General features: G+C 46.0%; 1 protein-coding gene across 3 annotated transcripts in view; it reads right to left on the bottom strand.

The window, feature by feature from the left end:
* Positions 1–13,683, bottom strand: part of LRWD1 (leucine rich repeats and WD repeat domain containing 1) — a 94,824-nt gene that overhangs the window by 43,837 nt on the left and 37,304 nt on the right. For all 3 annotated transcript variants that reach the window (XM_063956066.1, XM_063956067.1, XM_063956068.1), the window contains exons 5-7: positions 12,308–12,460; positions 11,139–11,243; positions 3,813–4,172 (exon numbers count right to left, since the gene is read on the bottom strand). In XM_063956066.1, the coding sequence (XP_063812136.1) occupies positions 3,813–4,172; positions 11,139–11,243; positions 12,308–12,460 (618 nt within the window). The remainder of the gene's footprint in view (positions 1–3,812; positions 4,173–11,138; positions 11,244–12,307; positions 12,461–13,683) is intronic.

Genomic DNA, 13,683 nt, shown 5'->3' with positions numbered 1-13,683 from the left:
AAATCCCGACGGCTGAGATCATCTGTCTAGCAGATGTCCACTCCCGGAATGAACCCAGTCGACAATATCACCTTGTGGTATTCTGGGCAATTGAGGATTCGAGCTACTTCCCGCATTGCCATGCGGCTTCTCGTTCCTCCCTGGTTGTTGTGTATGCGACTGCCGTCGCGTTGTCTGACTGCACTTGGACAGTCTGAGAGCGAAGCATGTAGTGCATTGTAAATTGCACGGAGTTCCAGGACATTTATAGACAGCAATCTGTCGTGATCCGTTTAGAAACCCTGTTGCTGACCATTTTAAACTACAACTCCCCAACCTCTGAGACTCTCGCCCAGAGTAGAGACACCCTCGCTTCCCTGTGGGAAATCTGCCTATGTGAGGGCGACTACTGCTGTTGAAATGGACGCGAGTGAAAACCTCCGAACTGAAGCGCTTCGAAAGCCCATCATTGTTCCTAATAGGCGAATACACAAATGTACCGATAGTGTGCGTGGCTTGAGCACTAATTGTACCAGATGGCGTATAATCTGTTCTTTCTGGTGTAGTAGGTAAATTCTTTGATTTACCGTATCTGGAATCATACCTAGGAATTGAAGTCGTTGAGACGGAATTAGATGCGATTGTTTTTGAAGTTGACACTGCAACCGTGGTGTACGTTAGCAGCGCAAGTCGGAGGAGCATCTGTTGAAACGGAGCTCTTATGAGCAGATCGTTAAGTATGGAACGATTGTCACTGCCAGGAATCTGAGATGAGCTATCATCACAAACATCACTTTGGTGAATACCCGAGGCGCTGACAAGAGGCCAAACGGTAGAGCCTGAAACGGTTAATGGCTGTGGCGTATTGCCAAATGCAAGAACCTGTGATGAGGTGACCAAACCGGAATGTGTAAGTACGCATCCTGGAGATCAAGCGCAACCATGCAATCGTGTGGCTCCAAATATGCAAATACTGACCGCAGAAAATCCATCTTCAATCTGTAGTAAGTGACTTACTGATTGAGGATTGAGACTGCGACGGAGCCCTCCGGCTTTGGTACCACAAACAGACGGGAATAATAACCCTGACTTTGTTGGTGTACCAGGCCTGGAATTAAAAACTGCTGAATCCAGCAGAGACTGAATGGCAACCTGCCAAAACGCCTTATTTCGTCCGACAGAGGCAGTCCTGTCTTTTAACCCTAAATAGCGGATCCATCCATGAGTGGATGGCTGGAAACCCGGCAAATGTAACGTGTAAAGGCGCGCTCCCACAATTGGAAATTCGAGATGGGCTGGGAGCCCGTCAAGCCACTGGCTTGTTGTGACTTTAGCGCCCTGGTGTTACAAGGCGTGACTGTTTTTGTACCACAGCCTTAAAAAGACTGAAGTCTAAAGGCTTTAAACGCCGGACCAGAGTATTTCCGTCTTGATACCGGAGGAGGCAATGGCTAGACTCCTCCTCCCCCCCCCCCCCCCCGCCTTGGCCTGAAATATCAAATTTAGGACCAAACAACTTCTGGCCTTGTCGTGCTGAAACTAGCGACGATGAAAAGCGAGATGCGAGGTAACAGGCGGCAGCAGAAGCTTTACAGAGGTACTCAGCAGCTTCTCATTAACGATAAGTCTAACGTGATCGTCATTGTTTCCATACATAGAGCGCCTAGTGACCCAAATGTATCTTGGGTCTTTATAAGGTTTGACACAGACGAATTCACCAATGGCGGATTCTCCCATTTAGATGTGGAAACGGGTAAATAGACTTAAATCTTAGTAAGATATTCTAAATAAGAAACTCATTGAAGATCTGTCGTTTAGTAAATACGACGGATTAGATGTTAGAGGCTCCTTAGTCTCTGTAAATTTGAGACACTGACTCACTGGTCATTAGCAATGTATGGTTGTCAAAACCCGCACTATCTGACTGCTGGTCTAATGTGCCCTTCTCACTCGTAGTTAGCGCTGTGAGGTTTGACATAGAATTGTCAGGACTGCAACATAGCCGAAATGTTTAAATTATAAGACCAGTTAAATTAACACCCTGGTACCCAAAGGGAAGTTGGACCTTTGGAAAGGCTGAGACTCCTCCGTTAGAGCTGGCGGAGTAACTTCCGAGACTCCGATCTTACCGCTCCTGTCGAGCGGAGTCAATTTGAATTGCCAATGCTTAACATAGGATCTGGGAATGAACCGGCTTCCGGAGTGGAAACCTACAAAACAAACTGAACCTGTGGTAGATTTATGTACAGACATTGTAGTAAACCTTATTTTTAGTCTGTGCTGGAGCCTTACTCCTTATACAGACAGACAACACAATAGCCAAAGGACAGACACTTGCACGACTCAGTAAAATCTTTACTTAAGGTGTGTAATATATATATATATATATATATATATATTTATGGCCGAAATACAGTTCACATGGCCAGCCTATGTGAAACCTGAACCAAAATTCCCACTAACACCCCTGCGCCTCCGTGTGGAGTAGAGATGTAGGGCAGGAATGTTCTGGAATTACAAACTGGAAGAAACAGGAAGCATGGTTAAAATGGCCCCCATGCCATGCTTACACTGATAATCACAGGACAGGTTACAATACCTGCTGCAGTGTTAATATAGGCTCAATAGCCTATTATACAGTGATAATCACAGGCAGGTCACAATCCAGTGTTAATATAAGCTCTGCCTGCAGTTTAATTCTGTATTAATACCTTCTATAGATATGGCAGCCTGTCATCACTATTCTTTTCCTTACATTTTCCCCCTTGCAGCCGCGCTGTAATCAGCCAGGTTCCCCCCCCCCCTTCCCTGTACTCCCTGTAGCGCTGTGTCTCAGCGGGGAGCCGGGAAGCTCATTGCAGGGAGGCGAGGGACACTTATTTCAGAGCAGCGGAGGTCGGCTGGCCGGAGCGGCGCGTAGCGGCTTCCGGCGTCGCTAGCCGAGCTGCGGCGGGTCTCCCCCTCTGAGCGCTGCACTTTCAATACAGCGCTGACGGAGCGCCTGGCGGGAGGACGGAGCGCCTGGGGCGGGCGGTCGGAGCGGCTGGACGGAGCGGCCATTATGAGCGGCATTACCAACGGACCCCACACAGCGGGGCGGCAGCCTGCGCTGACCGCCCCGTTTCCCCAGCATACCTTGTTGTAGGGAGGCCTGCGACGGGCTTCAATCTGTAAGCTCCGAGCTCTTCAGTTTATGGCTGCGACGGTGCTTCTATCTGTAAGCTCCGTCCAGCTGTTGCAGGAGGCAGTGGACTGCCTGTGGCTGTGAGGGTGCTCTTTGTGAGGACCGACACGCTGTTGCAGGAGGCAGTGGGCTGCCTGTGGCTGTGAGGGTGCTCTTTGTGAGGACCGACACGCCATGCGCTGTCCGTGCAGCGGCACTATCCCGGACCCATGTTTTTACAGAAACTGGGAAGGGATGTGCTAAGTGAAAAAGTAAAAATGTAAAAGTAAAAATGAGAAATTAATAAAATCTTCAACAAAGTGTGGGAACTCCACACAAGCCTTGTTAGTGCTGTGAGCACAGAAAAAACACTGAGGTACTACACTGAGGTACTCGGGGATATGGAGGGGTGGAGAGTTCTAAATTTAAATATTCAGTGCCTTTGTTTCTGCTAAGCCGTCCATATCCCAAGAGTACTCCAGTGACCCCTAGTGGATGAAAAAGAAAGACTGGACAAAGGAAGATAAAGGCAGTGCAGGTATGTGTGTGTATTACAGTATATGTCTATCTGTGTGTGTATTTATATATTATATATTTGTACTTTTATTAACCGACAATTTAAAACCATCTAGTTGTAAAGCAGTTCAAGAGTCATCACAACAAAACATACTTTCTTTTTAATTTCTTTCTTTTGTTTTCCACTAGTTACTGCCCGATCTTCTGCTCGTTCTTTTCTTGACGGTGTAATCTTTATACTGACTTTTGTCGGCGTTGCTAGCCCACGTTCCTTGGCTGGTGTACTTTTTGGCCTATCCTTAATTGGTGTACATCTTGGTTTATCCTTAATTGGTGTGCATTTCTGTTTATCCTTTTTTGGTGTACACCCGCGTTGAATTTCCTGCAATGTGTTTGATCTCCTGGGTGACAGAGCAGTGTTCAGCACATCACTGGACCGGAGTCTTTTGGCAGGAGACCCGACTTCACAATCTGCTTCATTGCTGCGTTTTTTCTTACTGGGAGTTACTGGAGCCTTTTGTTAGGATGGGAATAAAACAGCATTTGTACATTGTGATTGGGTAACAGTTGCATGTATTTGTTTCACCAGCTATCAGTAAAGTGCACTCATTATAAGCAGCCAGTCTGTGGCTGAAATCTACTATGAAATGGTGACAACACTAATGTAAAAAGTACCTGGTAAATGGATTGGGTGACTATCAGACCTGCTCACAAATCGTCTGCAACCACTGTGTCAGAGATTTGTACTTTTTATGCTTTACCATCCCGAATGTAAGGCTAGTGAGACTCTGTCTAACAATGTTGCAGACCGTGGGCAGATTCATATACAATACAAAGGAGGTTAAACAAGTTATACAGTATATACAAGGCATAAACATGCCTTAAACATGACTGTTTTCTTTCTATATGCTACTGATTGATTATAATATATATATATATATATATATATATATATATATAAAAATAAACACAACCTCCCTTGTTGCGCTAAGTGTGAATATATAGATAGATGGTAGTGTTCTCTGTGGGCTGCCTTATTACACTGAGTTCTCTGTTAGTCAGAACCAGAATGAACAACATGTACAACAATAGTGGAATTGGCGCCCTAAGGGGAGTGCAATTCTAGCCCCTATTTTTTAATGACACTTTAAAATAAGAATTTACTTACCGATAATTCTATTTCTCGGAGTCCGTAGTGGATGCTGGGGTTCCTGAAAGGACCATGGGGAATAGCGGCTCCGCAGGAGACAGGGCACAAAAAGTAAAGCTTTAGGATCAGGTGGTGTGCACTGGCTCCTCCCCCTATGACCCTCCTCCAAGCCTCAGTTAGGATACTGTGCCCGGACGAGCGTACACAATAAGGAAGGATTTATGAATCCCGGGTAAGACTCATACCAGCCACACCAATCACACTGTACAACCTGTGATCTGAACCCAGTTAACAGTATGATAACAGCGGAGCCTCTGAAAGATGGCTCACAACAATAATAACCCGATTTTTGTAACTATGTACAAGTATTGCAGATAATCCGCACTTGGGATGGGCGCCCAGCATCCACTACGGACTCCGAGAAATAGAATTATCGGTAAGTAAATTCTTATTTTCTCTATCGTCCTAGTGGATGCTGGGGTTCCTGAAAGGACCATGGGGATTATACCAAAGCTCCCAAACGGGCGGGAGAGTGCGGATGACTCTGCAGCACCGAATGAGAGAACTCCAGGTCCTCCTTAGCCAGGTTATCAAATTTGTAGGATTTTACAAACGTGTTTGCCCCTGACTAAATAGCCGCTCGGCAAAGTTGTAAAGCCGAGACCCCTCGGGCAGCCGCCCAAGATGAGCCCACCTTCCTTGTGGAATGGGCATTTACATATTTTGGCTGTGGCAGGCCTGCCACAGAATGTGCAAGCTGAATTGTATTACACATCCAACTAGCAAAAGTCTGCTTAGAAGCAAGAGCACCCAGTTTGTTGGGTGCATACAGGATAACAGCAAGTCAGTTTTCCTGACTCCAGCCGTCCTGGAACCTATATTTTCAGGGCCCTGACCACATCTAGCAACTTGGAGTCCTCCAAGTCCCTAGTAGGCGCAAGACACCACAATAAGCTGGTTCAGGTGAAACACTGACACCACCTTAGGGAGAGAACTGGGGACGAGTCCGCAGCTCTGCCCTGTCCGAATGGACAAACAGATATGGGCTTTTTTGAGAAAAAAACCACCAATTTGACACTCGCCTGGTCCAGGCCAGGTCCAAGAGCATGTTCACTTTTCATGTGAGATGCTTCAAATCCACAGATTTGACTGGTTTTAAACCAATGTGTTTTGAGGAATCCCAGAACTACGTTGAGATCCCACAGTGCCACTGGAGGCACAAAAGGGGGTTGTATATGCAATACTCCCTTGACAAACTTCTGGACTTCAGGAACTGAAGCCAATTCTTTCTGGAAGAAAAATCGACAGGGCCGAAATTTGAACCTTAATGGACCCCAATTTGAGGCCCATAGACACTCCTGTTTGCAGGAAATGCAGGAATCGACAGAGTTGAAATTTCTTCGTGGGGCCTTCCTGGCCTCACACCACGCAACATATTTTCGCCACATGTGGTGATAATGTTGTGCGGTCACCTCCTTTCTGGCTTTGACCAGGGTAGGAATGACCTCTTCCTGAATGCCTTTTCCCTTAGGATCCGGCGTTCCACCGCCATGCCGTCAAACGCAGCTGCGGTAAGTCTTGGAACAGACATGGTACTTGCTGAAACAAGTCCCTTCTTAGCGGCAGAGGCCATAAGTCCTCTGTGAGCATCTCTTGAAGTTCCGGGTACCAAGTCCTTCTTGGCCAATCCGGAGCCATGAGTATAGTTCTTACTCCTCTACGTCTTATAATTCTCAGTACCTTAGGTATGAAAAGCAGAGGATGGAACACATACACCGACTGGTACACCCACGGTGTTACCAGAACGTCCACAGCTATTGCCTGAGGGTCTCTTAACCTGGCGCAATACCTGTCCCGTTTTTTGTTCAGACGGGACGCCATCATGTCCACCTTTGGTAATTCCCAACGGTTTACAATCATGTGGAAAACTTCCCCATGAAGTTCCCACTTTGCCGGGTGGAGGTCGTGCCTACTGAGGAAGTCTGCTTCCCAGTTTCCATTCCCGGAATGAAACACTGCTGACAGTGCTATCACATGATTTTCCGCCCAGCGAAAAGTCCTTGCAGTTTTTGCCACTGCCCTCCTGCTTCTTGTGCCGCCCTGTCTATTTACGTGGGCGACTGCCGTGATGTTTTATCCCACTGGATCAATACCGGCTGACCTTGAAGCAGAGGTCTTGCTAAGCTTAGAGCATTATAAATTTACCCTTAGCTATATTTATGTGGAGAAAAGTCTCCAGACTTGATCACACTCCCTGGAATTTTTTTCCTTGTGTGACTGCTCCCCAGCCTCTCGGGCTGGCCTCCGTGGTCACCAACATCCAAAACTGAATGCCGAATCTGCGGCCCTCTAGAAGATGAGCACTCTGTAACCACCACAGGAGAGACACCCTTATCCTTGGATATAGGGTTATCCGCTGATGCATCTGAAGATGCGATCCGGACCATTTGTCCAGCAGATCCCACTGAAAAGTTCTTGCATGAAATCTGCCGACTGGAATTGCTTCGAAGGAAGTCACCATTTTTTTTTTTTTTTTTTTTTACCATGGCCCTTGTGCAATGATGCACTGATTTTAGGAGGTTCCTGACTAGCTCGGATAACTCCCTGGCTTTCTCTTCCGGGAGAAACACCTTTTTCTGGACTGTGTCCAGAATCATCCCTAAGCACAGGAGACTTGTTGTCGGGATCAGCTGCGATTTTGGAATATTTAGAATCCACCCCTGCTGTTGTAACAGTATCCGAGATAGTGCTACTCCGACCTCCAACTGTTCCCTGGACTTTGCCCTTATCAGGAGATCGTCCAAGTAAGGGATAATTAAGACGCCTTTTCTTCGAAGAAGAACCATCATTTCGGCCATTACCTTGGTAAAGACCCGTGGTGCCGTGGACAATCCAAACGGCAGCGTCTGAAACTGATAGTGACAGTTCTGTACCACGAACCTGAGGTACCCTTAGTGATAAGGGCAAATTTGGGACATGGAGGTAAGCATCCCTGATGTCTCGGGACACCATATAGTCCCCTTCTTCCCGGTTCGTTATCACTGCTCTGAGTGACTCCATCTTGATTTGAACCTTTGTAAGTGTTCAAATTTTTTTTTTTTTTTTAGATTTAGAATAGGTCTCACCTAGCCTTCTGGCTTCAGTACCACAATATAGTGTGGAATAATACCCCTTTTCTTGTTGTAGGAGGGGTAATTTAATTATCACCTGCTGGGAATACAGCTCGTGAATTGTTTCCCATACTGCCTCCTTGTCGGAGGGAGACCTTGGTAAAGCAGACTTCAGGAGCCTGCGCAGGGGAAACGTCTCGACGTTCCAATCTGTACCCCTGGGATACTACTTGTAGGATCCAGGGGTCCTGTACGGTCTCAGCGTCATGCTGAGAGCTTGTCAGAAGCGGTGGAACGCTTCTGTTCCTGGGAATGGGCTGCCTGCTGCAGTCTTCTTCCCTTTCCTCTATCCCTGGGCAGATATGACTCTTATAGGGACGAAAGGACTGAAGCTGAAAAGACGGTGTCTTTTTCTGCAGAGATGTGACTTAGGGTAAAAACTGTGGATTTTCCAGCAGTTGCCGTGGCCACCAGGTCCGATGGACCGACCCCAAATAACTCCTCTTCCTTTATACGGCAATACACCTTTGTGCCGTTTGGAATCTGCATCACCTGACCACTGTCGTGTCCATAAACATCTTCTGGCAGATATGGACATCGCACTTACTCTTGATGCCAGAGTGCAAATATCCCTCTGTGCATCTCGCATATATAGAAATGCATCCTTTAAATGCTCTATAGTCAATAAAATACTGTCCCTGTCAAGGGTATCAATATTTTTAGTCAGGGAATCCGACCAAGCCACCCCAGCTCTGCACATCCAGGCTGAGGCGATCGCTGGTCGCAGTATAACACCAGTATGTGTGTATATACTTTTTATGATATTTTCCAGCCTCCTGTCAGCTGGCTCCTTGAGGACGGCCCTATCTATAGACGGTACCGCCACTTGTTCTGATAAGCGTGTGAGCGCCTTATCCACCCTAAGGGGTGTTTCCCAACGCGCCCTAACTTCTGGCGGGAAAGGGTATACCGCCCATATTTTCTATCGGGGGGAACCCACGCATCATCACACACTTCATTTAATTTATCTGATTCAGGAAAAACTACGGTAGTTTTTTCACATCCCACATAATACCCTCTTTTGTGGTACTTGTAGTATCAGAAATATGTAACACCTCCTTCATTGCCCTTAACGTGTGGCCCTAATAAGGAATACGTTTGTTTATTCACCGTCGACACTGGATTCAGTGTCCCTGTCTGTGTCGACCGACTAAAGTAAACGGGCGTTTTAAAACCCCTGACGGTGTTTTTGAGACGTCTGGATCGGTACTAATTGTTTGTCGGCCGTCTCATGTCGTCAACCGACCTTGCCGCGTGTTGACATTATCACGTAATTCCCTAAATAAGCCATCCATTCCGGTGTCGACTCCCTAGAGAGTGACATCACCATTACAGGCAATTGCTCCGCCTCCTCACCAACATCGTCCTCATACATGTCGACACACACGTACCGACACACAGCACACACACAGGGAATGCTCTGATAGAGGACAGGACCTACTAGCCCTTTGGAGAGACAGAGGGAGAGTTTGCCAGCACACACCAAAAACGCTATAATTATATAGGGACAACCTTATATAAGTGTTTTCCCTTATAGCATCTTTTTTATATATTTTTAACGCCAAATTAGTGCCCTCCCCTCTCTGTTTTAACCCTGTTTCTGTAGTGCAGTGCAGGGGAGAGCCTGGGAGCCTTCCCTCCAGCCTTTCTGTGAGGGAAAATGGCGCTGTGTGCTGAGGAGATAGGCCCCGCCCCTTTTTCGGCGGCCTCGTCTCCCGCTCTTAACGGATTCTGGCAGGGGTTAAATATCTCCATATAGCCCCCGGAGGCTATATGTGAGGTATTTTTAGCCAAAAATAGGTTTTCATTGCCTCCCAGGGCGCCCCCCTCCCAGCGCCCTGCACCCTCAGTGACTGCCGTGTGAAGTGTGCTGAGAGGAAATGGCGCACAGCTGCAGTGCTGTGCGCTACCTTAAGAAGACTGAGGAGTCTTCATGCCGCCGATTCTGGACCTTCTTCTTGTTTCAGCATCTGCAAGGGGGCCGGCGGCGAGGCTCCGGTGACCATCCAGGCTGTACCTGTGATCGTCCCTCTGGAGCTAATGTCCAGTAGCCAAAGAAGCCAATCCATCCTGCACGCAGGTGAGTTCACTTCTTCTCCCCTAAGTCCCTCGTTGCAGTGATCCTGTTGCCAGCAGGACTCACTGTAAAATAAAAAACCTAAGCTAAACTTTTCTAAGCAGCTCTTTAGGAGAGCCACCTAGATTGCACCCTTCTCGGCCGGGCACAAAAATCTAACTGAGGCTTGGAGGAGGGTCATAGGGGGAGGAGCCAGTGCACACCACCTGATCCTAAAGCTTTACTTTTTGTGCCCTGTCTCCTGCGGAGCCGCTATTCCCCATGGTCCTTTCAGGAACCCCAGCATCCACTAGGACGATAGAGAAATATACCTTGCTACAGGCATAAAAATAAACAGGGAGTTCCAATACACAGGATTTTTTAATAATTTTTTTTTAAATGACGACTGTGTACTTAATCACAAAGAAACATTCGAAGACAACAGCCTCCTATACAATATTGGAGGTTAAGTTCCTCATGGATGTACAGATTGTTCCTTTCGTGATATCCTCCTTCTAGTAATGTAGATAGGAGATGACATCAAAACATAAAAGAGTACCCAACGCGTTTCATCTTACAGAGAGACTTCATCAGGGGTGTCTCTCTATTTGGAAGCACGTTCTTAAAACAATATTTCAAGACACCGTTATTTACCAAAGAGGTCTCGCTTGAATAAGAGGATAAGAATTTGTGCCTGATTAAATTTAAAATAGGCGTATAATACTTAGGGTGTTGAAATCGTAAACAAATTCACCGGGAAATACTCTGAATCATTCAACCATCAGGTGGAATGAGGAGTGTGTCCTAGTACACACCGCCGGGATGACTGTCCATTCGCAGTACTCCGATCTTCTGATTGTAACAAACACAGTGTACTTTTACTTAAGCTGTATACTGCATATATTCCCCCTCCCCATCTCCCCCTCTTGTCTACGTGTTTCCCCCCTGGCTGCTGCACTGTAAACCGAAATCAAATTCCTAGTATACGCAAGTTTACCTGGCCAATAAAGTCGATTCTGATATGTGTATACAGACATCCGCTCAGCCATTGCGATAAATGCCAATACACCTCAAGAGTAAAAAGGCACACACACCAATACTCACCTCTGCAGCACCACTATTTGCAGATTCCTGCTCATACTGTAGTTCATTACTATTTTTCTTACCACCCAACAAGGAGGAGATTAGGTTTTCTGCGATTATTTGCACCTGTTTTAGAAGTAAAAGGTATGGCATAATTATATGTCTGAATGACACACATTGGTTGGTTATTAAAAGTAATTAAAAAAAAACAGTTGATCATACCCAAATATGCATAAGACTGATTAAAGTGACATTTATCAAACCTTTTAAAGAGTACAAGTGAAGGTGTTTCCCATAGCAACCAGACTCTAGCTATCATTCTCTAGAATGTACTACAGTAGATCAATGATAAGCCACCTGAAACACATCAGGGGCCGCTTTGGATGACCCTCTAACATTTGAAGTAGCCATACATTACTTTAAATCTCAGTAGTTGGCTACATTAATACAATTACTCAATGAAGGACTCCTTCCTGTAATAACATGTCAACAGTCTTTTTAAAACACGCTAAAACGAACAAGCATGACCACAAAGCAGAAAGTAAATGCCGGCTGCAAGCGAAGGCTCGGAGAGCCGTCCATCACTGGACTACATAAATGGTAGCTCCATCTGATTGGTTGCTATGGGTAACACTTTTGCTTCTCCATTATACTGTACAAGGTTTGATAAATAACCCCCTGAGGGGTCTATTTACGAAGCCTTGGATGGAGATAAAGTAGCTGGAGATAAAGTACCAGCCAATCAGCTCCTAACTGCCATGTCACAGGCGGTGTTTGAAAAATGACAGTTAGGAGCTGATTGGATGGTACTTTATCTCCATCCAAGGCTTCGTAAATAGATCCCTGAGTAACAGATTTACAGAAATGATAAAACTCGTCGAGTATGATAAATGGTGCTCCAGCCAATCAGCTCCCACCTGTCATTTTTCAAACATATGACAGGAGCGGAACACATGATAGTTGGGAACTAATTGGCTGGAGCACTATTTATCATACGCAAGGAGTTTTATCACTCATTGATAAATGAGCCCCAGAATACCTTACCACTGCTGCTGCACTAACAAGCCAAATGGCGGTGACCAATATAATGGGACTAGCTGGCCTCTCAAACAATGAGGGGACAAGAGACAGACTAGATGTTGGCATGCTTGAATTGACTAATGAAGAAAATTTGGCACGATGAGGCTTACTTTCCACTTGGTGAAATCTTTGAGTGAATTTGGTCCATACTTTATTTGATTCCCCACAGATTTTAGAAACTCTTTACTAACAGATTTGATCATTGCAGGAGAAGGCACATCGGGCAATTTGTCTTTATAGTTCTTTTCCCAGTAAGATTCAACCTACAAAAAAAATATATATAAGTAAAAATACATTAAAGAAAGGAAACTTCTAAAAAACAGGATTTTGGTACTTACCAGGTAAATCCTTTTCTTTGAATCCATAGGGGGCACTGGAGTACTCTTGGGATATGGACGGCTTCAGCAAGAACAGGGCACTGAATATTTAAATTTAGAACTCTCCTCCCCTCCATATCCCAGAGTACCTCAGTGTTTTTTACTGAGCAGAACAGGAGCTATAGAGAGGTTGACAATGGAGAATTACATATAACATAACGGACAACAATAAAGTTGACACATAACGTTACTGACAACTAAACAGTTGACACCATAACCGATAGAACTTGAAAAATAAGATTTTACTTACCGGTAAATCTATTTCTCGTAGTCCGTAGAGGATGCTGGGGACTCCGTAAGGACCATGGGGAATAGACGGGCTCCGCAGGAGACATGGGCACTTTAAGAAAGACTTTAGGATTCTGGGTGTGCACTGGCTCCTCCCTCTATGCCCCTCCTCCAGACCTCAGTTAGGGAAACTGTGCCCAGAGGAGACGGACAGTACGAGGAAAGTATTTTTGTTAATCCAAGGGCAAGATTCATACCAGCCACACCAATCACACCGTATAACTTGTGATAAACTACCCAGTTAACAGTATGAAAAAACAACAGAGCATCAGTACATGACCGATGCAACCATAACATAACCCTTATTGAAGCAATAACTATATACAAGTATTGCAGAAGTAGTCCGCACTTGGGCCGGCGCCCAGCATCCTCTACGGACTACGAGAAATAGATTTACCGGTAAGTAAAATCTTATTTTCTCTAACGTCCTAGTGGATGCTGGGGACTCTGTAAGGACCATGGAGATTATACCAAAGCTCCCAAACGGGCGGGAGAGTGCGGATGACTCTGCAGCACCGATTGAGCAAACAGGAGGTCCTCCTCAGCCAGGGTATCAAACTTATAGAACTTTGCAAAGGTGTTTGACCCCGACCAAGTAGCTGCTCGGCACAACTGTAATGCCGAGACCCCTCGGGCAGCCGCCCAAGAAGAGCCCACCTTCCTAGTGGAATGGGCCTTAACCGATTTAGGCAATGGTAATCCTGCCGTAGAATGCGCCTGCTGAATCGTGTTACAGATCCAGCGAGCAATAGTCTGCTTTGAAGCAGGAGCGCCAATCTTGTTGGCCGCATACAGAACAAACAGAGCTTCAGTCTTCCTGA

Source organism: Pseudophryne corroboree, chromosome 2 (assembly GCF_028390025.1).
Source record: "Pseudophryne corroboree isolate aPseCor3 chromosome 2, aPseCor3.hap2, whole genome shotgun sequence".
NCBI lineage: Eukaryota > Metazoa > Chordata > Amphibia > Anura > Myobatrachidae > Pseudophryne > Pseudophryne corroboree.
Note: the sequence above shows the minus strand (reverse complement) of the source record. Positions and strands in the feature narration are given on the sequence as shown.